The 26,487-nt window shown below is 37.0% G+C and overlaps 1 protein-coding gene across 1 annotated transcript in view; it reads left to right on the top strand.

Annotated features, from left to right (window-relative positions):
• The window catches only part of slc44a1.S (solute carrier family 44 (choline transporter), member 1 S homeolog), a 60,421-nt gene that overhangs the window by 11,923 nt on the left and 22,011 nt on the right, over positions 1–26,487 (top strand). Inside the window, exons 2-5 of the mRNA XM_018243763.2 lie at positions 7,397–7,486; positions 13,537–13,679; positions 16,913–17,049; positions 23,742–23,835. Of these exons, the coding sequence (XP_018099252.1) occupies positions 7,397–7,486; positions 13,537–13,679; positions 16,913–17,049; positions 23,742–23,835 (464 nt within the window). The remainder of the gene's footprint in view (positions 1–7,396; positions 7,487–13,536; positions 13,680–16,912; positions 17,050–23,741; positions 23,836–26,487) is intronic.

The following is a 26,487-nucleotide window of genomic DNA, read 5'->3' on the forward strand; positions in this document are numbered from 1 at the left end:
AACATAATTGCCACTAGCAATGAGCGTAATTTTCCCCCAGGTTTTGCAACGAAAAAGACAACCATATACTCCAGTGGGTGAAATAAAATTGTTGCGCGTCAAAAAAGAAATTGTGCGTTTTCGGCAAAGTAAAACTGGTCAGATTCTCCCATCACTAATTATCACTACCTACATGCTTTTTTAAAATTTTACTTCTCTCCCATAAAGTATTCCTATCCCTCAATTTTTTTATTTGTGTACACATTCTTTGCCACACCCAGTCCATGTATTTTATTTATTCTTCATTGTGTCACCTTTTTTATGTCCTCTGTTTGCTGTGCATCTAAAATCATTCTTCAGCATGTCTGTTTCTTAGTGCACTCCACAGCCTAAGTACTCCTGATGAATGCAGCCAAATTAAGATTGTCAGGCAGTGTTAGTGCGAAAATAAGATCAGATTTATTAAAAAAGGTCAAGTATTTCCTGACTTCCTTGGCTCTGTGGAGAGCTGGGTCTCTATTTTCATGCTGAATTTGGGTATTAAGGCGGTGCTTTGTATAGGGCACGAGACAAGTAAATACCTTCTGTCTTTTCGGCTTGTAACCAGGTTCAGTTCTCTGCGGTGCAGGTTACAGAAAGCAGGAGTCCAGTGCTGTGACCATAGAAATTTTTGTGAGTTGACATGTAGAATTATGTAATTATGTATTTCGAGGAAGTATACTGCTTGATTTGATGGGTGTTCTATACAAAAAAAAAGTCTCATACTCAGCCTGTCAATCAGGGTGTTTCCAGGTACATTTTTTTGGAGAGAACATAAAATTGAAAGTGCAGAAAGCTACTTTTCCAGGCAAGGATTTGCTTCTATGATATGCAAAACTCCCTGCTAGAGATGTCGCGAACTGTTCGCCGGCGAACTTGTTCGCGCGAACATCGGGTGTTCGCGCTCGCCGGAAGTTCGCGAACGTCGCGCGACGTTCGCCATTTTGGGTTCGCCATTGTTGGCGCTTTTTTTTGCCCTCTCACCCCAGACCAGCAGGTACATGGCAGCCAATCAGGAAGCTCTCCCCTGGACCACTCCCCTTCCCTATAAAAACCGAAGCCCTGCAGCGTTTTTTCACTCTGCCTGTGTGTGCTGAAGAGATAGTGTAGGGAGAGAGCTGCTGCCTGTTAGTGATTTCAGGGACAGTTGAAAGTTTGCTGGCTAGTAATCGTTTTGATACTGCTCTGTTATTGGAGGGACAGAAGTCTGCAGGGGTTTGAGGGACATTTAAGCTTAGGTAGCTTTGCTGGCTAGTAATCTACCTTCTACTGCAGTGCTCTGTATGTAGCTGCAGTGGGCAGCTGTCCTGCTTCTGATCTCATCTGCTGACTGCTGCAATAACAGTAGTCCTTGTAAGGACTGCTTTTATTTATTTTTTTGTTGTTTTACTACTACTACTACTACTACTATAAGAGCCCAGTGCTATTAGTCTAGCAGTGTTGGGGAGTGGGACTGGTGTGCTAATCTGCTGCTCCTAGTAGTTCAGCAGCACCAACTTTAATTTTTTTTTTTAATATTCATTTTTTTTTATTTTACTTTTTTTTATTTTACTACCGCTGTAGTAGTGTATAAGTTGACCTTTTAGGCATTATTTGCCCTGTAGGCATTATTTGCACACTGTTTTCTTCAACCCGCCATCTAGCTGTGTGACCTTGTTCACATTCTGTCTAAATATCCATAATATTACCGTCTCCAGAAAAAACACCGGAGTGACTTTTTTCAAGCAGCCATAATATATTTTACGTAATCCGTATCCACCGCTGTAGTAGTGTATACGTTGACCTTGTAGGCATTATTTGCACAGTGTTTTCTTCAACCCGCCATCTAGCTGTGTGAGCTTGTTCACATTTTGTCTAAATATTGATAATATTATCGTCTCTAGAAAAACCACTTGAGTTACTTTTTTTCAAGCAGCATTCATATATTTTACGTAATCCGTATCCACCGCTGTAGTAGTGTATACGTTGACCTTGTAGGCATTATTTGCACACTGTTTTCTTCAACCCGCCATCTAGCTGTGTGACCTTGTTCACATTCTGTCTAAATATCCATAATATTACCGTCTCCAGAAAAAACACCGGAGTGACTTTTTTCAAGCAGCCATAATATATTTTACGTAATCCGTATCCACCGCTGTAGTAGTGTATACGTTGACCTTGTAGGCATTATTTGCACACTGTTTTCTTCAACCCGCCATCTAGCTGTGTGACCTTGTTCACATTCTGTCTAAATATCCATAATATTACCGTCTCCAGAAAAAACACCGGAGTGACTTTTTTCAAGCAGCATTCATATATTTTACGTAATCCGTATCCACCGCTGTAGTAGTGTATACGTTGACCTTGTAGGCATTATTTGCACACTGTTTTCTTCAACCCGCCATCTAGCTGTGTGACCTTGTTCACATTCTGTCTAAATATCCATAATATTACCGTCTCCAGAAAAAACACCGGAGTGACTTTTTTCAAGCAGCCATAATATATTTTACGTAATCCGTATCCACCGCTGTAGTAGTGTATACGTTGACCTTGTAGGCATTGTTTGCCCAGTTTTTTTGGCCGCAGCCACTGAAGCACAGAGGCCAGAAAAAATATGCCATATAAATGCTGAAAATAGTCATTTTTTGCCATACGTTGACTCAACGTATATGGCAAAAAATTACTATTTTCAGCATTTATATGGCATATTTTTTCTGGCAACTGTGCTTCAGTGGCTGCGACCAAAAAAACTGGGCAAACAATGCCTACAAGGTCAACGTATGGCAAAAAATGACTATTTTCAGCATTTATATGGCATATTTTTTCTGGCAACTGTGCTTCAGTGGCTGCAACCAAAAAAACTGGGCAAACAATGTCTACAAGGTCAACGTATGGCGAAAAATTACTATTTTCAGCATTTATATGGCATATTTTTTATGCTCCAGAAAAAACACCGGAGTCACTTTTTTCAAGCAGCATTCATATATTTTACGTAATCCGTATCCACCGCTGTAGTAGTGTATACGTTGGCCTTGTAGGCATTATTTGCACACTGTTTTCTTCAACCCGCCATCGAGCTGTGTGACCTTGTTCCCATTCTGTCTAAATATCCATAATATTACCGTCTCCAGAAAAAACACCGGAGTCACTTTTTTCAAGCAGCATTCATATATTTTACGTAATCCGTATCCACCGCTGTAGTAGTGTATACGTTGGCCTTGTAGGCATTATTTGCACAGTTTTTTTGGCCGCAGCCACTGAAGCACAGAGGCCAGAAAAAATATGCCATATAAATGCTGAAAATAGTCATTTTTTGCCATACGTTGACTCAACGTATATGGCAAAAAATGACTATTTTCAGCATTTATATGGCATATTTTTTCTGGCAACTGTGCTTCAGTGGCTGCGACCAAAAAAATGCATATTTTCTGCATTTATATGGCATAATTTTTCTGGCCTCTGTGCTTCAGTGGCTGCAACCAAAAAAATTTATATTTTCAGCATTTATATGGCATAATTTTTCTGTCAACTGTGCTTCAGTGGCTGCGACCAAAAAAATGCATGTTTTCTGCATTTATATGGCATAATTTTTCTGGCCTCTGTGCTTCAGTGGCTGCAACCAAAAAAGTTTATATTTTCAGCATTTATATGGCATAATTTTTCTGTCAACTGTGCTTCAGTGGCTGCGACCAAAAAAATGCATATTTTCTGCATTTATATGGCATAATTTTTCTGGCCTCTGTGCTTCAGTGGCTGCAACCAAAAAAATTTATATTTTCAGCATTTATATGGCATAATTTTTCTGGCAACTGTGCTTCAGTGGCTGCGTCCAAAAAAACTGGGCAAACAATGTCTACAAGGTCAACGTATGGCGAAAAATGACTATTTTCAGCATTTATATGGCATATTTTTTCTGGCAACTGTGCTTCAGTGGCTGCGTCCAAAAAAACTGGGCAAACAATGCCTACAAGGTCAACGTATGGCAGTTGTTTAAAGAGAACAGTAGATTACTAGCCAGCAAAGCTACCTAAGCTAAAATGTCCCTCAAATCCCTGCAGACTTCTGTCCCTCCAATACAGAGCAGTATCAAGCAGATTACTAGCCAGCAAACTTACTATCATCTGTCCCTGAAATCACTAACAGCTCTCCCCCTACACTATCTCTTCCAAGCACACACAGGCAGATTTTTCAGATACATTTTTGCCCTTGATCCCCCTCTGGCATGCCACTGTCCAGGTCGTTGCACCCTTTAAACAACTTTAAAATCATTTTTCTGGCCAGAAATGTCTTTTCTAGATGTTAAAGTTCGCCTTCCCATTGAAGTCTATGGGGTTCGCGAACCGTTCGCGAACCGCTCGCGTTTTTGCGCAAGTTCGCGAATATGTTCGCGAACTTTTTTTCCGACGTTCGCTACATCCCTATTCAAATCACATCTAAAATGACCCTGAGGCATGGTGGGGAAAGAAATTATGTTTGTCTCATACTTTTAATGGATTCGTTTAAATTCGGCTTGTAACTGCATGATTGTAGGCTAACTACTGTGTATCAGAGTTCTGTGGGATTATTTCAGAACATATACCTTGCACAGCAATATATATATATATATATATATATATATATATATATATATATATATATATATATATATATATATATATATATATATATAGTATTGTATTTATATAATACACAATATAATATATATAGTATTATATGCATTTGCTTTTAGTCTGATGTAGATGGGAATTTTCTGAGGCAATCTGCAATATATATTTATTTTTCATTATTTGTGTTTTTTCCCCCTTTTTCTCTGTAATAATAAAACAGCACATTGTACAAACTAAGATATAATTAATCCTTTAAAGGGGTTGTTCACTTTTAAGATAACTTTTAGAGAGTTATATTCTGAGACAATTTGCAATTGGTTTTCATTTTTTGTTATTGAAGGTTTTTGAGTTATTTAGCTTTTTATTCAGTAGCTCTTCAATTTGCATCTTAACCAATCTGGTAACTAGGGTCCAAATTACCATAGCAACTATGCATTGATTTGAATAACAGACTGGAATATGAATAAGAGAGGGCCTGAATAGAAGGGTCAGTAAGAAAAAGTAACAAAACATTTGTAGCCTTACAGAGCCAGTGTCGGACTGGGCCAGTGGGACACCAGGAAAAAACCCGGTGGGCGTCGGCTCTTGTGGGCCCCGCCAGTCCAGATCCGCTTCTCAGTGGCGCGACCCCTCTTTGCCGGGGTAAAATCAAAATTTTGCGCATACCACGCGTCCGACCCTGTACAGAGCATTTGTTTTTTAGAAGGGAGTCAGCGACGCCCATTTGGAAGCTGCAAAGAATTATACGAAAAAAGGCAAATAACGATAAAACTATAAATAATGAAAACCAATTGAAAAGTTTCTTAGAATTGGCCGTTAATAAAAGTTACCTTAAAGGTGAACCACCCCTTTAAGCCACACATTTTGATAAAGATGACCATAATGGAAAGATCAGCTCTTGTAGAACTTCTCCAGAGCAAAGATCTGATCTTATCAAACACCTATGTAGACCCCTCAGGCAAGGGCCTTATTTATAGCCGATATGGTTTTCTTCCAATGGGAATCATGTAACCTGCCCAATATATATCTGTCAGATCACAGGACAGGTATCCGTAGAACAAACTATTTTGGACCCATAAATGGGCGGGTCAGTAAGTTGCTGATTTTGTCTAGAGTGGTTGTGTAAGCAGCATATGTCTATGTATGGCCCACTTAGGTCCTGAGTAGTAACTTTAAAATAACCGTATGAGTTATGTTAGAAAATGTATTCTTGGCAACTTTATAACTAGTCTTATTTTTTTCAGTTACTTGCTTCCTTCTTCTGCCTTTTTCCAGCTTTCAGATTTGGGTCACTGACCCTACAGCCAAAACACCATTGTTCTGTAAGGCTACAATTTTATTGTTACTTGCAGTTACTTCTTTCTAGTCCTAATAAATCTACCCTTTTAAGTCAAGGATTTTCTTAGTGTTCTAGGGCTAGTGAACAGCCCTTTCTCATTGACTTCTGCAACATGCTTTTATGTAAATTTTACCTTGTTTTGAAACAAACAATCGTAGTTGCCATAATCACAATCTGTAAATAGAAGCTTTCATTTTTTTATAGAGTGTGTGGTCTATTAACTAAATGAAAACAAAGCAATTCATGAAAAAACCTTTTAAACAATCACTTGCATCTAACTTCATAAATCTATTTATCAAAGGTCAAATTATTTATGAAAACAATATGAATTTTTTTAAACGCTAATAAATTTCCTCATGAGGAAACTTCGGGTGACTTCAGAAAGCCAAAGCGATCCGAGTGCCATCCTGCCAGGGAAGTCATCTGAAGAAAAGGCGTTTTGTCGCTGGGCGACTAATGTCCCCCAGTAGCGTAGTCTGCCACCACCCTAATGAAACATATAACATAGGGGCAGATTCACTAAGCGTCGAATATCAAGGGTTAATTAACCCTCGATATTCGACTAGAAATTAAAATCCTTCGACTTCGAATATCGAAGTCGATGGATTTAGCGCAGATAGTTCGATCGAAGGATAATTCCTTCGATCGAACGATAAAATCCTTGAATCGAACGATTCGAAGGATTTTAATCCAACGATCGAAGGAATATCCTTCGATCAAAACAAGTTAGCCAAGCCTATGGGGACCTTCCCCATAGGCTAACATTGACTTCGGTAGCTTTTAGATGGCGAACTAGGGGGTCGAAGTTTTTTTTAAAGAGACATACTTCGACTATCGAATGGTAGAACAGTCGAACGATTTTTACTTCGAATCCTTCGATTCAAAGTCGTAGTCGTAGTCGAAGGTCGAAGTAGCCCATTCGATGGTCGAAGTAGCCCAAAAAAACTTCGAAATTCGAAGTTTTTTACCTTCGAATCCTTCACTCGAAGTTAGTGAATCGGCCCCAGTGTGTTTAACTTCTCTAAAACCCACAAATTCGAATTGTGATGAATAACTCTGCACTCCTGGCGCAGTATTGATAAAAATAATCCTTTATCTCCAAAAATGGTTTATAATACAACTTCAATTTTAAAACAGAAACAAGGGAAGAAAATATTTAACATTGTTTCACATAAAAGTCAAGGTGATACAGTGGCATATGCATTGTAAACTTGTTTGTCGTGTACATAGAAATATACTTGTTGTAAGGTTATTTTACATGCTTGCCTAAAGAGAGATTTTTGAAGGCTAGAAACTATAACAATAGAGTTCTCTAAAGCACCAGGTGTGAGTGAAGGTGTGAAGTGAAAGAAGTCATGAAAAAATCCATTATTTTTATCCATTTATGTTTTTAACTAACACCAACACATTCAAATAACTATTTTAACATACATTTTTTATTGTTAACTTTTAGAACTTCAAAAGCGACTGGAGGCCGTTGGAGGAGCACAGTTGTACTGATATTCCATGGCTCCTGCTGTTCATTCTATTTTGTGTTGGAATGGTGAGTATTTTTTGTGGGTATGGCCACTTTTACAAAGAGGTCCCCGACATTTTGTTTTAATGGGTTGCAAAGAAGGGCTGTTTTTGGCAACAATCTATTATTCTTAGCCTCCAAGTCAGGAACTGATTGAGCTCCAGCCTTGAAACCAATGACACAATGTAACTAGATTCATCTTGTCTCTGTCTGTGTCACGTGGTCAAGATTCATCTCCAGCCAATACAGGTATGGGACCTGTTATCCAGAATGCTTGGGACCCGGGGTTTTCCGGATAAGGGATCTTTCCGTAATTTGGTTCTTCATACCTTAAGACTACTAGAAAATCATGTAAACATTAAATAAACCCAATAGGCTGGTTTTGCTTCCAATAAGGGTTAATTATATCTTAGTTGGGATCAAGTACAAGCTACTGTTTTATTATTACAGAGAAAAATGAAATTATTTAGAAAAATTCTAATTATTTTATTATAATGGAGTCAATGGGAGACGGCATTCCGTAATTCGGAACTTTCCGGATAACGGGTTTACGGATAACGGATCCCATACCTGTATTCCAATTCCACATTATGGATGGAGAACAGCTGACTACTTGTCCATTAGTCAGTACAAGCAGTTAATGGCATTGCAAGGGACAGACAGATAGGGGCACATTTACTAAGCTCGAGTGAAGGATTCAAAGTAAAAAAAACGTTGAATTTCGAAGTTTTTTTTGGGTACTTCGACCATCGAATAGGCTACTATGACCTTTGACTTCGAATCGAATGATTCAAACTAAAAATCGTTCGAATATTCGACCATTCGATAGTACTGTCTCTTTGATAAAAACTTTGATTACCTACTTAGGTAGTTTAAACCTACCGAGGTACAATGTTAGCCTATGGGGACCTTCCCCATTACTTTTCTAAGATTTTTTTGATCGAAGGAAAATCCTTCAATCGATTAAAATCCTTTGATTCGAAGGATTTCATTGTTCGATCGAACTATTTTTCCGTCGATCGTTCGATCGTAGGGTTTGCAGTAAATCCTATGAATTTGATATTCGAATTCGTAGGATTTTACCGCGCAGGGTCGAATTTGAGGGTTTATTAACCCTCGATATTTGACCCTTAGTAAATATGTCCCATACTGTTTTAACTAGCAATTACATTTAGAAATTGCTCTAAAATCAGTGAAAAAAAGTAGAATTAACTTATGCTGTACAGTTGTTTAGAATTACTTTTTCATTTTATTATGCACAATTTTATTTACTATTTCTGTGACAAATAAATCTAAGTAGTGCAAAGAGTGTACAAATTTTAAAACAAAATACCTGACATGCAATACTAATTATCAGCATTCCTCTTGGCTTTACTCCCATGAATGCATAAATAGAATGAAAGGAGCCGTTAGTTGGATTATTTGAGGTTTAAATGCAATAGTATGCAAATATTTCAAGCACCTCTGCCCGTTTCTCACTGTGGTAGAGGCCCTTGAAACATTTGCATGCTGTTTGGTTACTATCCAGCTAAACACTAAATAATACAGCCTGCAGCAGCTGTTGTACAATTTCATCATTGTGTGTTTTTCTTTTGGTGATCTGTCAACATCAGAAATGGTATTAGGCTGATGGGCATTGTGTCCGCCACAGTTTTCTGCAAAAAGCATCTGTTGACAAAACAGTCCATGTTTTATAAACCTTTCATGGTGACAGATATCTGCTCCATAGTTCGGTAAACTTTGTTTTAAGGGATTATAACACAGTACGAGAATTGAGGTACCTGATAAGGAGGTTTGTGGATAGATAAGCCTATAAATTGAAAGTAGAGATATATAGTGAGTAATGTGAAAATTTGAAAATTGGAATTTACCATTCGAACCTTAGTAAATCTTCCCCATAATGTCCACATATTTTTCACCAAAGGGTTTATTATAATACAGATATATATATATATATATATATATATATATATATATAGATATATATATATATATAGATATATATATATATATATATAGATATAGATATATATATATATATATATATATATATATATATATATATATATATATATATATATATATATATAATACAAGTTGCATCAAGTCATGTGACACAATTACAACACTAAGCACTGATTATTAGGATATATAGCAGTCAAAATAAGTATTGAACACATCAGTATATATATATTTCTAATGGTGCTATTGACATGAAATTTATACCAGATGCCAGAAACAATCCAAGTAATACACACATACAAAGAACTCAAAACAAATAAGTCCATAAAATAAGTTATGCATAGTAAAGTCGAATGACACAGGGAATATGTATTGAACACATGAAGAAAAGTAGGTGCAAAAGGGCATGAAAAGCCAAGAAACCTGCTGAAATCTGTCAGTATTTAGAAAGCAATCCTGCCCCCTATCAGTGCAAATTGATATTAGCTGGTTTAGTCCTAAATGACGGCCTTTAAAAAGGTTTCTCAGTTGTTTCGGAGAAAACAATAAGTAATACTCTCAACTGACATGGCCTCTATACACACTCACCGTGCAAGACTTCACTTCTGAAGAAAAAGCATGTTGAAGCTCGTTCAAAGTTTGCTGCGCAACGTTTGGACAAGCCAATGAAATTCTGGGAGAATATAGTCTGGTCAGATGAGACCAAAATTGAACACTTTGGATGTCATTGCAAGCACCATGATTGAAGGAGAAATGGCATTGCACATAACCCCAAAAACATCATACCAACAGTGAAGTTTGGAGATGTCATTACAAACAAAGGCTTTCCACTAAGCATTCATTTTCAGTAAGCGTTTTCAATACTGTGTTATTCCACTTTATTCCACATAATTTAATTTATGGATTTATTTGTTTTGAGTTCTTTGTATGTGTGGATTCATTGGTTTGTTACCAACATATGGTGTGAATTTCATGTCAATAGACCCATTAGAAATCTATTTATGGAGAAAAACTTGACATGCTCAATACTTATTTTCCCTGCTTTAATTTACAGCATTATTATGTATTTTGTGTATAAAAAAAATAATATATTCACAGCTTAATGTTTCAGTGTAAAAGAAGATATATTTTAATTACTAATGCCTAACTATACAAAATACTACATTTTCATGATATAAAAGTTTTGGTACACAAATATACTACAGAAGATTATATATCCAATGGACATTTTGCCTTGATGTATTGAAACAAAATGTTTGGAAAGTAATGTTTAGTAAGTAAAAAAAGTTTACATTTTAATGCTTGTTAGTTTAATTAAATTAATAATAATTATAATATGTGGTGTTTCATGACATAGAAACTTAGTTCAGTGTTCTATTAAGAACGTCTATTACTATTTTGAGAAGTTCCCAGTCTTAACTTATTAGAATCATAGAACATTGCCTATCTGCTCAATTACTTTTTGGAATATGAGTAGTGTCTGTAGACATCTATGAAGCATAAATACTGTATCATAAAAAAGGTTGCACTGTTTTATTAACATACAGTATTAACATATATGGAGAGTGACTAATACACACACACACATATAAATATATATATATATAAATATATATATATATTTGTATATCTAATGTTTCTTGTGCATGATAAATCCTAAAAATAAAAGGCAAAGAGAAAGTATCTATCAATCATCTATCTCTAATTTTGATAAATTTATGAAGACTGTAATCTCTATTGTCAGAATGAAAAACACAATGTGAAAACCAACACTTATTTACACTTGAATTTATAATAATTTTGAGTTCTCAGACATCTAATTAACATGCTAATTATTAAAGGGCAGCATGCAGAGCCTTTAGAATTTGCTTCAGTCTGAAGACAAGTAATTAGATATTCCAAGTTATTCTTTTACAAGTTGGCATGTTAACATGTTGTGACAACAGCAAGAGGTAAGAAAATCAAATTTGAAGGGATGCACCCTAGATCTTGTACAGGCTAAACATTAAGCCAATGTTTCTTTTTCCATGTTAATTAAAAATATGGTGGTGGTGTTTAGCAAAGTGTTATTATTGGCTTGTGTAGTATGCATTTTCAGGAAAGAGTTTTTGCAAGCCATCTGATCTGAAGATCACTTTGTTAAAACAGACATGTGTGATTGACATTGTTACGTACTGTAGCTATTTTTGGAAAAGATCAGTCAAGTCCAGGAGTCCCCAATCTTTTTTACCTGTGAGCCACATTCAGATGTAAAAAGAGTGGGGAGCAACATAAGCATGAAAAATGGGTTTTGTAAAATAAGTGCTGTGATTGGCCATTGGGTAACCCCTATGTGGACTAGCAGCCTACAAAAGGTTCTATTTGGCAGTACACCTGGTTTTAATTCAACCAAAACTTGCCTCCAAGCCAGGAATTCAAAAATAATCACCTGTTTTGAGGCCACTGGGAGCAACATCCAAGGGGTTGGTGAGCAACATGTTGCTCACTTGCCACTGGTTGGGGATCACTGGTCAAGTTCAACTCTTCATTGTTCAACTTGAGCATGCTGGTACACAGAAATGCAAAAGAACAACCCCACACACATGCCTTGAGTGGCACCATCAAGGCATTCATATCCATTAAGGATATTTCTATATGCGATGAATATATATTTCTCTCTATATGTAACCTTGCACTTATCAGCAGAAGCGTAACTAGAGGGGGACGGGCCCTGGCGCAGGACGCGCAGCCGGGCCCCCGGCCCCCTCCGTACACCCGGAACTGGCCGGGAATATGCGCTGCAAAGCGGCGCACGGACTGCCGGGGGGCCCTGAGGGGGTGCGGGCCCTGGCCCACTCGCACCCCCTGCTCCCCCGGTAGTTCTGCCCCTGCTTATCAGTAATAGACTTCATTTACTGAAATTATTCTGTAGAATGGAAATTAAGACATTTTGAATAAGCCACATTTTTGTTTTGTTTGAACATCACCTACTTACACTACAATATTTTTGTAATCTATGTAGAAATAGTGTTAGCACACTTTGAAATGATGCCCTGTAATTTTCTTTTTACCTTTGTGGAATCCATCCAGTTGTCTCATCCCAATCCCCTACCGCTGAACTCCAATATTGGACTCTTATTGACCTCGCTTCTGAGAAGCAAGTTTATCTATTTTGCTGTGCAGAGAAACAAGTTATAAAAAATATTATCGTGACTATAAATCTACTGGGCTTGTAGATTTTTAGACTGGCAGGCATGGGGGCTGCAACTACTATTAAATATATCAATGACATGTTCAGCATGAGGTTTAGCAACACAGCAGTTAGTAAATCATGTTTGCTTTCTTTTGGAGACAAGATCATTAATTCATTGATGTTCTTCTGCATCTGGAATGGCATGTTTTTGTGATGTTTCAAAATCACAAAAGTATTTTCTTCTTATATAGTTCAAAATGTTAACTCTAAAATAAGCATTTAAATAAACTGAAGATTAAGCAATATGCCAAGACTCTCTTGAATGAAATTGTAGTGTTCTGGTTGGCAAAATGATACAAAATTGTTTTGTGTTGCATTTTCCAACTTCTCTTTTTTAAATCAATTTTATCTCTCTCTCTCATAGAATTAAACAGGATATCTCTCTCCAATGTTGTTGTTTTTTTAAAGTGAAAACCCGATAATTAGATGGCTTCAGAGAACTTCCCAATAATAGGATCAAGGATGATAGGTAACTGGCAGTGCAGAGTTAATCTGGAAATGTAACATAGGAATTAAGTTCAAATGCTGATCTTGTTCCACAGTACAATTGACGCCATCCCGGCAACTGTTTGAGGACTCCTCCTCAAAAGATGGGCTGAATGTCCAAAATGGTTAGCCAATGGCCACGAGGATCCTTATTCCCACCATTTTTTCTTAAACAGAATCATTTTGTAATATGGAAGAAGAAAGGCCCATAATTCCATAATATAATGTTAAAATAGAAGTCCATTGTCTTTGGGGTGCAATTTGAAAACTATAGCTTTTGTAAAAGTGAACTAGTTCTCTAACCAACTTGCTCATATTTCCATATGTTAGTAAATGCAACAGGTTCAGTAAATTAATATGTGTGTAATGCATTATCTTTTTTTTTGTTCTTTCTCAGGGGTTCATTTGTGTTTTTTCCATTGCCACTGGATCTGCCTCACGTTTGGTTTTTGGCTATGACAGCTATGGAAACATCTGTGGGCAAAAGAATACCAAAATTGAAGGGTTTATTAACAGTGGCCTTGACCACAGCAACAACAAGTAAGTCTATTGTGTGACATGCATTTGTTACAAAAGCAAGGCATTAATGGATGATCATTAGATTAGATTCTGGGCCAGCATCACTGTGGCCTTTGTGTTGAGACACAGAAGAGAGGAGGTTTCTGCCCTATAGAGCTAATATTCTGTGAGTGGATAACATACAGGCAGAAAAATGAGGGAATATTTAAAATAAGTGCTTACCCATATCATTGTGGTGAGATTTAAAGCCATCCTACTGGAGGAGAGATTCTCTAGGTTGGCATAAAATCCGCAGCAATCAGAGCAGTACTGCTTTAAAAGCTACCACACGCCCTCTGTAGTCTCTCCTGCTTCATAGTTTTATACCAATTGTATTTGCCAATGCTAATGAGAAAGGGCATTCCCAGAAGTGCTTGAAGATGAGCTGCCCTGCCACCTCTTAAAGGAGAACTAAAGCTTAACTTAAAGGGATACTGTCATGGGAAAAAATTTTTTTTCAAAATGAATCAGTTAATAGCGCTGCTCCAGCAGAATTCTGCACTGAAATCCATTTCTCAAAAGAGCAAACAGATTTTTTTATAATCAATTATGAAATCTGACATGGGGCTAGACATTTTGTCAATTTTCCAGCTGCCCCTGGTCATGTGACTTGTGCCTGCACTTTAGGAGAGATATGCTTTCTGGCAGGCTGCTGTTTTTCCTTCTCTGAATGTAACTGAATGTGACTCAGTGGGACATGGGTTTTTACTATTGAGTGTTGTTCTTAGATCTACCAGGCAGCTGTTATCTTGTGTTAGGGAGCTGCTATCTGGTTACCTTCCCATTGTTCTTTTGTTTCGCTGCTGGGGGGGAAAAGGGAGGGGGGTGATATCACTCCAACTTGCAGTACAGCAGTAAAAAGTGATTGAAGTTTATCAGAGCACAAGTCACATGACTTGGGGCAGCTGGGAAATTGACAATATGTATAGCCCCATGTCAGATTTCAAAATTGATTATAAAAAAATCTGTTTGCTCTTTTGAGAAATGGATTTCAGTGCAGAATTCTGCTGGAGCAGCACTATTATTAACTGATTCATTTTGAAAAAAATTTTTTTCCCATGACAGTATCCCTTTAAGAAGCAGGTTAGAAATGTTGTACATTATGTTTTAGGCTTCTGTACCAGCCCAAGGCAACCACAGCCCTTTAGCAGTAAAGATCTGTGTCTACAAAGATGCCCCAATAGCTCCCCATCTTGTTTTCTGTTGATTCACTGAACACACTCTGTGCTGCTGTCACTTACTAGAGCTTAGGGGCTGATTCACAATATACAGTACACATAGAATATAAATGCCACAATATAAGGCTGATTAGTAATACAGATAATTATTACTTGGCAGCACAGAAACCTGTGCAATTCACATCAGAATGTAATAATCAGCATTGAAGCATCAGGATATATTACAGTCCAAACTCATTTTCTGCTTGATAATGTGCAACTACCACTAAGATTAGCTTCTCAACAGCTGCTCAGAGCCCACTGAGCATGTGAGTGTCGCAGACACTTTCCAAGATGGTGACACATTTGAAGTCCTGGATCATTGCTGCTATTGAGAAGCTGAAACTTTATGCTGATGCAATAAGTTCAGTATTAAAAATATGGCATTTTTAGCCATATTCATTTTTAGGGGTTAGTTCTCCATTTAATTTTGTGCTTAGCGTAGAATACTGTCCAATATGATGATGATCACATAAGTGATTCCTTTACATGCAAATATAATGTTTTATTTTTAATTAATCCACTTTAATTCTTAATTGGCAAGTTATACTATATTGAAGGATATCCCTTTAACTACTACAATATTACATATTTCAAATAATGTTAGTCGTGGCAAGAATAATATAGTACATAGCTTTATTTACAGAAGGAGTATGTAGAAGGCGCTAAAGATGCTGCCATGGATATTTCTATGTACCAACCCCAGCTTATGGAGAGAATGTAGACTGATAGGTAGTTCAGTTTTACTTACCCTTTCCTCAGATACAGCTCCCATTGTACATCACTGAAAGAATCTATATTAAACAGTCTCATCTCAGTGATCCAGAAGACCAATAACTATTAGAAGTATAGGAGCTGTTATTCAAAATGCTTTGGACCTGGGGTTTTCTAGATAAGGGATCTTTCCGTAATTAGGATCTCCATACTTTGTTGACTAAAAAAAAACATTTAAAAATGAATTAAACCCAAAAGAATTATTTTGCCTTAAGTAAGGATTAATTATAGCTTAGCTGGGTGGGTTCAAGTACAAGGTACTGTTTAATTATGGAAAAAGGAAATCATTGGAAAAAAAGTGAAAAAAAAGTGAATTATTTGAGTCTATGTGCAGGGGTGCTTCGCCAATGAGGCGAGTTGAGGCTGTCGCCTCAGGCGGCAGCGCCCCACTAGGTACCAGGGGCAGCAAAAATGCTGCTCCTGGTACTTTAAGAGCTAATTTCCGGGGGAGGGGGGGCAGCAGCAACAGCTGCTGCCTCAGGCAGCGGAGGGGCCAGAATCGCCCCTGTCTATGTGAGATTGTCTTCCCGTAATTGGGAACTTGCTGGATAATGGGTTTCTGGATCCTATACCTGTATTACATATTCTCAGCATTGAGAGCCAGTATGAGAGAGTTGGCTCCTATGGCAGTGGTTGGAAGGATATAAGTACATTCCATGGGTGCTAAATTGTTGCCAGCCCATGTTGCAAATTGACTTGAAGTTGCATAGACGCAGAGCTTAAAAATAAAATATTAATTAAACCCAATTGGATTGTTTTGCCTCCAATAAGGATTAATAATATATTAGGTTCAAGTACAAGGTACTGTTTTATTATTACAGAGAAGGAAATAATTTTTAAAAAGTTAATTATTTGATTAAAATGGAGTATGTGGAAGATTGCCTTTACATAACTCTGTACTCTAATCATAAAATCAATGGTATAGGCAGATATATATATATATATATATATATATATATATATATATATATATATATATCTCTATGTGTGTGTGTGTGTGTGTGTGAAGCAAATCAGTAAATTTACCCTCTGCTGACAGCCCTGTAGAAAATATAGGGGTATTGGATCCCTATCAGCTGTATTGCATATACCTTTTGCACTATGTATTACATAATCTAGTTTATTAAGGTTTGTAGAAGTAGATTCATCATTAGCATTTGTTTACTGCAATGTTCACTACGATTTTAAAACTTATGTACTGATGCTGTTGTGTACATGTTTCAGGTATGTCTTTTTCTTGGATCCATGCAAACTCGACTTAGTAAATCGAAAAATCAAGTCTATAGCACTCTGTGTTTTTGAATGTCCTCGGGAAGAGCTACAGACCCTCAATGACGTTAAAAAATTTGCAGAAACAAATGGTGAGTCCACAATGTGATAGAGCTAACAAAGCTGTTGTGCAAAAGATTCCTATCGCAACACAAATGATCTCTTTGGCAACCAGACTATAATAATGTTATAATGCAATTACATTTTTGGTTATTTGTGTTGCAACTGTAGTGTTTGAATCTAGTATCGTTGTGTCTTAATCTAGAGAGTAAACGATTGTATGATTATTATTTGGTATGGGAATTAGGGAAAAAAATAGTAAATACACAAGCCTGCTGAGGTTCACCTGTTACTACTCTGTGTGCATCTCATTCAATAATATTAGAGACGGATGGATACAGGTGCTTTGATCTCACTCTCATCTGGAGGTGATGGTTTCAGTCAAACCTTCTCCCAAGGCCATTACCTGGGGAGGCACATTTATCAAAGGTCGAATTTAGAATTCATGTGAGTTTTTTTTGTAACTCTAATAAATTCAAATATACAGGTAAGGGATCTGTTATCTGGAAACCCATTATCCAGACTGTTCTGAATCACATAAAGCAGCTCACATAGACTCCATTATAATAAATTAATCAAAATTTTTAAAAATGATTTTCTTTTTCTCTGTAAAATTATTTTCTCTGTAATAATAAAACAGTACCTTGTACCTGATCCAAACTAAGATATAATTAATCTTTATTGGAACCAGCCTATTGGGTATATTTAATGTTTACATGATTTTCTTGTAGACTTAAGTTATGAAGATCCAAATTATGGAAAGATCTGTTATCCAGAAACCCACAGATCCCGAGCATTCTTGATAACAGGTCCAATACCTGTTCTCGAAATCCGATTGGCGGGTTATATAATAAAAAAAATGTAATATCTAAAACTCAAACTAATATCCCCGACCCGAAAACTCATATCGTATTCGAATCTAATTGACTTAACTCAAATCAATTTTTTTCTCCGAAACAAAAACTTGAATGTCAGGAAGGCTAGTAACATCTTAAAAATTATCACTGGACCTCTCCCATTGACTTATACATGAACTCGGCAGGCTTTACGCGGTGAATAGTCTAATTAGAATTTTTAAAGGTTTGATAAATCTCGAAATTAAAATTCATATCGAGTTTGGATTATTCACAAATCAAATCTGCCCCTGTATATAAATGCGATTAAAAAGATTAAGGTCCTGATTTGTATATTTTTTTTTTAAGAAGGGGTAACAGTGATTTTTGTTCTGTAAAGAAATACCACTCTCTTCTGCATTGGAACAATACTTTTTTGAATCCTTAAAGGAGACCCAACCCCTTGCTAATATAAAACCCTACCCCTTTACCCCACTTAGACCCCCCTCCCTACTCCCCCCCCAGCCTAAGTGTTACCCCCGGTAAATGCCCCTACCTCTTTACTTACCCCTTGGTGCAGATTCACGGGCGCCATCTTCTTCTCTTTGGTAATCTTCGGGTCTTCTTCCGGAGCTTCTGCAATTTCCGTGACTTTCGGCACATGTGCAGTTGTCGAGAAACAGAAGATTGCTCCAACTGCACATGCGCCATTACGCCACTCTTTTCCCGAAGATTACCGAAGAGAAGAAATGGCGCCCGTGAACTCTGGTGCCCTGAATCTGCACGAGGGGTAAGTAAAGAATTAGGGGCATTTAGCAAAGATGCATTCACTGAAATGCACCTAATCAGACAAATCTGCCAGTAGGCCCTGGGATGATGCTGGGAAGCAGAGATCCCTGTACTCTACTCACTATTCATCTCCAAAGTCACACTTGCTCCATAACTGCACCCTTTGGTATACCAGTGCTTGCTCCCCTAGTAGTGCTTAATATAAACCCAGTGTTGGTGAAATGTTCGAAGCAACAAAGGGTAGCTGCTTTTTTTCAACCTTGTTTCTTAATAAGATTGGTCTGTTCTAAACCTACATGTAGAAGTTGATGATACGATCAGCAACTCTCATGAGGGTACCTGTATTCCATTACTCCCAGGCAGAAAATGCTTTCACTGCACTAATAAAAGGGATTTATGTGCCAATCTTCCTAGACAAGGAATTTATTCAGTGCTGTCTGTGCAAGAATCCTTCTCTTTAGGTTATTGGTTACTTTATATTCAAATCTGGAAGGCAAAAGCTGGAAAATAAAAGCATGCAGAAAATACAACCGTGATTTCTAAATCTATCTAACATTTCTCAGTTATTTGGTGGTCACCAAAGTTTTATTTATGCTTTTGTGTGGTTATGTAGGAATTCACATATTTGAGCGATACATTCTGGCAATGCTGTTATCATTTATATTCATTCATTTGTACTACAGATTTACACTCCCGATTGGTGTGACAGTACAAACATTGTAAAATATTTAGGTGCTGCAATGATCATTTTTAGTAACTGTAAACTCCAGGAGCTTGAGGCCATTTTCCTTCCTTGCTGGTGAAAGAAACAAATAAATTGCAAGCATTTTCTCACTCAGTCAAAGTGTGAGACCTACATGCTGTTCCATCCAGGGCATTGTTTTTGTTTATTTATTTTTTCTGGAAAAATGTTTTATTGAATCTGTTGAATCAGGAATGATTTACACAGAAATAACATTTATTTCCATTATTTTAAAACATTTTAAACAGATTTTTCTCTGTCGACTGTGGGAACCTATAAATATATACAGTAGGTCAGATTATCCTAACAGCATTGCCAGATACAACGTGCTCTAGAGTTACTAGGTAACCTGGTTTTCAAGTTAGAAAAAAAAAATAGCACTGATTTATCTTTATAAAAATGTAAACATGCATTAAGTAAGCATAATAGCACTTGGAAATGCCACTAGAAAAAGTGATTCCATATAGTAAGATCAGAAATATATGGAATTGTGGGTGAAATGGGACAGAACTTTAAGTACTGTAAGTAATTTACTAACAATTGAATTTTGATTTTTTTCCTCACAAATCTATAAAAATTTGTGGTTTTTCTATTCTTCTAAAAAACTCGTGAGTGAAAAAACACGAAACCTTTGCCAAGTAAAAGTTGTTGAGGTGCTTTAGAAGTCATTGGTAGCTGAGCTGATCCCACTTTAAATCAATTCAGATTTTTAGAAGTTTTCCGATTTTTTTCTCATTTGTATTTTTTGTGTGTGTTTTTTTAATAAATCTCATGCCATTCATTGTTTTATAGTTTGTGAGTTTACTTGTAGTTACAAAAAGCTCTTAGGGGCAAATTAACCCTCGATATTCGACTGTCGAATTTAAATCCGATTTTTCTTCGACCAAAAAAAGATTGCAAAGCCTATGGGGACCTTCCCCATAGGCTAACATTGACTTCGGTAGGTTTTAGGTGGCGAACTAGGGGGTCTTGGTGTAAGAAAGCACTGTTTTTATAAAAACATGGTTTGCATAAAGTTGCTGCTTTTTTAAATGTACTTATCAAATAGTACATGGGCTCAGAATATTTTAGCTTAAAGGAGAAGCAACCCCTAAAGTTAAAAAACCCCTACCCCCTACCCTACATAGACCCCACCCCCCCCACCCCCCCCAACCCCCCCCCACCCCCAGCCTAGCTGCAACTTACCCATTGGTGCAGATTGTGTCCAGCGGAGTACACGGCAGCCATCTTCTTCTCTTTGGTAATCTTCCGAATGAGAACGGTGAAGTGGCGCATGTGCAGTTGGAGCTAATTTCTGATTTGCGACAACTGCGCATGTGCCGAAACTCACGATAATTGCAGAAGCGCCGGTCTCATTCCGAAGATTATCGAATCGGCTGAAGATCGCGACCGCTGGGCAGAATCTGCACAGAGGGGTAAGTAAAGACTTAGTGGCATTTGCCCGGGGGGCAACTAGGCTGGGGAGGAGGGAGGGGGTCTATGTAGGGTAGGTGGTTTTAACTGCTTCTCCTTTAAAGAGCATGTCCACCTAATTTTTATTTATATATTTTAATTAAATAAAATAAAATTTTAAGCAGTTTTGAAATATACTTTTGTAGTTGTTTTCAAAGTTGCATTCTATAATATAACTTTAACTAAAAGCATTAACTGCCATACTTTTCCCTCCACTGCTTTTTGCGACTGTTCAGGTTTCTTCCATCCAAGACTCCAGATTTCCCAATACATTGCATGTTTTGATGTTAGCAGACCTGAAAAGAAGGAAAATAATGTATTAAAAGTAGTGATGGGCGAATAAATTTGCCTGGCACAACTTCGCTGCGAATTTCCGCGTTTCGCTGCCAGCAAATAAATTGGCAAACCTCCCCGCGAAAATTCGCAGGTGAAAATTCGGCTTGCGTCAATTTCCGATTTTCACTATTTTTTCGTGAAAATTTTTAATTTCACTATTTTTTTTTTAAACATTCAAATTTCATGATTTTTTGTGAAAACGTTCGAATTTCACAATTTTTTGTGAAAACGTTCGAATTTCACGATTTTTTTGTGAAAACGTTAGAATTTCATGATTTTTTCATGAACTTTCTGATTTCATGATATTTCGTGAATTTTTTGCCGTTTCGCGAATTTTGCAGGAAATTATGACAAGGAATAAAACATTTCTGTATGCTTTTGTACATTAAGGGGCACATTTACAAAGCTCGAGTGAAGGATTCGAATTAAAAAAACTTCGATTTTCGAAGTGTTTTTTTGGCTACTTCGACCATCGAATGGGCTACTTCGACCTTCGACTACTACTTCGACTTCGAATCGAACGATTCGAACTAAAAATCGTTCGACTATTCGACCATTCGATAATCGAAGTACTGTCTCTTTAAGAAAAACTTCGACCCCCTACTTCGGCAGCTAAAAGCTACCGAAGTCAATGTTAGCCTATGGGGAAGGTCCCCATAGGCTTGCCAGCGTTTTTTTGATCGAAGGATATTCCTTCGATCGTTGTATTAAAATCCTTCGAATGCCAGCGTTTTTTTGATCGAACGAATAATCCTTCGATCGTTCGATCGTAGGATTAGCGCTAAATCGTTCGACTTCGATATTCGAAGTCGAACGGTTTTAGTTCCTAGTCGAATATCGAGGGTTAATTAACCCTCGATATTCGACCCTTAGTAAATCTGCCCCTAAATCTATTTTGTGCCATTTTCATTTGTGTGTTATCTTTCCCCTCTTTTAACAGTACAAAGCAAGCTTAGTTGTTATGGATCAATTAAAAGAGATAAGGCTTTAATCTTTCAGCAAATGTTTTGGTTTTGAACTTCTGTGTACGTTCAAAAGATAAATGGATTTATAAATGCTGTATGCCAGGGGTGTCCAAAAGGTAGATCGGGATCTACCAGTAGACCTTTAAGCTGGCCATAGATGTTGAGATTTTTAAAAGATCCGATCATCGTGAGACCATGATTATCTCGGAACGATTGTACAATTGTTCAAATTGTCCATCAACTAAAAAGACAAATTTGCCAGGAGAACAAAGGGTAGCTGCCTGCTTGGCCCTGCAAACATAGATAGATTGCACTGGGACCGACAAAGATTTTTTAACCTGGCCGATCAATTTCCTGAAAGACGTTCGAATCCCACTAAACGCACGATAATTTCAAAGGATTGGTCGGACTTTGCTAAAATCGGTCATTCAGCAATAGAAATATTTGTGTCTATGGGGACCTTTAGTTGGTGATCACTAGATCTCACTGTCAACAATCAACTTAGCTAAATTATCATTCTGTTGTTTTGTAACTTGTATTTTATTGGATAAATTCAAAGTTACATCAAGTGCACAGAAAACATTGCTTTTGTAAGAGGCACACACAGAGTGTGTCTCCTTCATAGTATACATTGATGACATTAATTGTTATATTATATTATTAATTTTTTGTAAATAAATCATATTATACCAAATAAACAATAAACCTTAAAAAACCCAACAGTTCTTTCTTTGTTTATTTTTCAATATGTATTTGAAAGCATGCCATTGCTAGTGAAAGGTGTTAGAGATGCGTTTGTCTCGTCATGTGGGTATGTTTCCGAAAAGGGCATTTTCAGTTACTATTCACTCGGTTGGCATTGTTTTAACAACATGCCTGTAGAGATATTTGCATTCCTGTTATAAATCAGTGGGTTTCCCCAATAGCTCATATGGAGCCCAAATGGACAGAAATAACCTTCTATTTTATTCTTTTCATTTAGATATTCTTTTTATTATGGTTACTTAAGAAATAGTTGTTAAATATAGTAATATAAATTTTCTTATAAATCAATATAATATATAAGTAATATTTTCCATGGAACAGAATGCTAACAGAGATATTATGGATGTAGATCATAATGGGACAACATCACTAAAAGTAGACCTTGCATTAGTAAAGCATGGGCACTCCTGCTGTATGCTGATGGATGTTTACCAGCTTTATCAGGTGTACCTACAAAAAATATCTGCTAAATAAAGTCACCTCTAGAGTTTCACTGTATTGCGATAGGAACAAGGGCTTCTTCCCTTGTGGTTTGGATGCTAATTGTGTCCTGTGCTAAAGGTGGCCATACACAGGCAGATTTAAGCTGCCAATTGGGTCCGTTCAGACAGAGAGGGATGCTTATCTCCCCATGGAGTCCTCACATGGCCTGCCCAACTGATACATGGGCGAAATAGTCAGTGAGTGTTAATTCTGTACTAAGCTTGGGGAAAAGAAGAGTATGCAATGTGTGTCTTAGTACATATTCATAAAAAATAAATTTTGCTACAGAATTTAGGATAGAAATGCAGGGACTATATTTTCCTAATTTTTGTGATACTCATCATTACCTTCTTCTGCAGGTTCGGCTTTATGTGATTATTCACTCACTCCTTCCCAGTATACTACAGACAGCAGAGCATCATCATTATGCCCCAAGCTTCCAGTGCCAAAAAGGTAAGCTAAAAAAATGTCTCAAAGCTTTGAGACTTTTGTATAATGGGTGTTCTTTCTGATTGATTTGCGTTGAGTTGCATATACAGCAACAGCCATACTAAGTCTAAGTTATAACTGACAGTTTAGTGCTTATGTCTTGCTCGGCATTTGTCATTTAGGACTAAGCGGCAGATAGATTCCTTCGTGAAATGGATTCTTTTCTATCTTTTGGCATCTGAGGAGAATAGATGGTTTTTTTGTGCAATCAATAGATGTGTGATAATCTTCTACAGTATTTGAGCTGGCTGTATTGTGTTCATTCAAGGTTTCTTTCAATCATCCCTGAGGGGAATAAAAGACATTTCCCTTTTGTGCTGTATTTTTGGTAACCTTTTGTTTGTTATAGAGTTTGACCCCTGCGCACAGAAGATAGAATGCCAGAAGCTGTTTAAACTCTGTTACAATTGATCAGAAAAAGAAATGACGCGAGAGCTTCTCATTTTGTCAGGCAGTTTTCTCTAAAATTATTAGAGCTGCTGAGATTTCTGGTACATAATGCCTCTCGGTACATGATTTGAGCTACTCTGATTTTACTTAATAGTTGCATATGTATAAAGATTACCGAGCACATTGCACAGATAACCAAATTAAAGCTTTTCTAGGTTTTCATTTTAATTCAGAGAACAAGTAGGAGTGATTAGTCTGTCAGGAGCTTTACCCGTGAAGGCTTATTTTTATAATCAGACATGAAAGGTACTTACTAAATTCTGGCAGATACTTTAACATTCAAACAGTAACTATTCCAGATGGAGACTTGATCAACCAGCTGGAATTTCTAGTAGTATTGTTTGTATGTGAGTGACTTTTTTACATTTTTAATTTAATATTCAAAAAATATGTATAAAATGGGGTAAAATGATTATGAAAATATGAATTCAAAGTGCAATACTGATATTTCATTAGAGATATTGTACGTAAATAAGCAAATACCTACATAAAGACATTGCCCGTCTTAAAGCAACACCCAATCTGGCACATTAAAATAAATCAAATTGGCTGCTTACAATCATTCTCTGTTTTGCAGCTTTCCCCTATAATTGTATATTTGTTGCAATGCATTATTAGTCAAAAGGAACCCGAGTAAAAAGCTAATAGTTTTTTAATAATTACCTCCGTATTTGCAGAAGAAAATGATGCCACTATCACCCATGTAAAAAAAGAAGCTTCCTCCTTAGTTAATCAGTAAACCAGCTGAACGTATGTATCTAGCCATACATAAACAGATTTAAGTTGCCGATTTGGCCCCTTCAGACCAAGCATAGCAGCTTATGTGCCAGCTTCTTGTCTGTCCCTGACTGCTTTCCCAGCAGATATCTTACCTCATTTAGGGCAGGTTTGAAAACTCCATTGGGCGTGGACTGCATTGGTGAATTGATGTTGTCCTCTTCTGACTTGCCCCTCTGTTTAGTGGGCCAAAGATCGGATCAGGTGACATCTGGGCCCAATTTTCCAACCCATATGCAAGGCCAAATTGGGCCCAGAGGTCACCAGATTACAGTAAGTGGATTTGGCTTTGTATGATCAGATTCAGCTTTATTAGATAGATGTGTGTGTATATATATATATATATATATATATATATATATATATATATATATATATATATATATATATATATATATATATATATATATATATATATAAATATATATATATATATATATATATATATATATATATATATACATAATTTTATTATGCACTGGGGATCATTTGGAGGGGTTGAACTTCATGGAATTTGGTATTTTTTCAACCCAACTTAACTATGCAACTATGATTAAAACCTGTCCCGTTGAAGCTCAACTATAAACTCTGCATAATTATACCATATAATTCTCATAAAGAATTTCTGGCCATCAGTCTATCTGGGCTATGCAACAAAACAATTTCTACATGCTTTATTGGTTGAGAATAAACAAAATTAAACTTTGGCATTGGCCAAGCCAGTCCTTATTTGAGCTAGAGATACTGAGGAAGGCTTAGTAAAAAAAAAAGGCAGACTACAATTCTTCAACAGCATCCTGAAAGACTGATATAAAATTATAGAAAGTGTTTGAGTGCAGTTATTGCTGTTAAAGTTTGTACAGCCAGGTGCTAAGCTGAAGGAGGCAATAGCAAATTCAATTATAAGGGTTGGGTAGTTTTGTTTCTGAAAGAAGGAAAGTGTTTTATTTGCTTGGGGGTGCCAAAACGTAGGCATCCCCCAAGTATTTACCTACCGGGTCTGTGCTCCTATCAGGAGAAAACTGCACTGGCCCAGGGTTCTTCCAGCGAGTACCATGGAGCGTTCCTTTTCCTGCTTTTACTTTCTTCTCGTGGTTGGTTCATGGGCTGTACAGTGAAAAGCCGTGAAAAAGCCGGCTAATTCATTCTACTGTGCATACATCTTCCCTGGGAAATTTGTGAATGAAAAAGAGGATCACTTATTGGTGCTGGCTAATGCAGAATATCTGCTGATAAGAGCACCAGCCCGGGGTGTCAGGTAAGTAAATGCATCCAATGGTGCTCCTTAACTTTTGGCACCCACAAGTTAAATAGACTTTCCGTCTCCTTCAAATGTAGTGATCTTATAGCAACTGTTTTAGATTTTAGATTCAGGTTCATTTTCTAATA

Source organism: Xenopus laevis, chromosome 1S (genome assembly GCF_017654675.1).
Source record: "Xenopus laevis strain J_2021 chromosome 1S, Xenopus_laevis_v10.1, whole genome shotgun sequence".
Lineage (NCBI taxonomy): Eukaryota > Metazoa > Chordata > Amphibia > Anura > Pipidae > Xenopus > Xenopus laevis.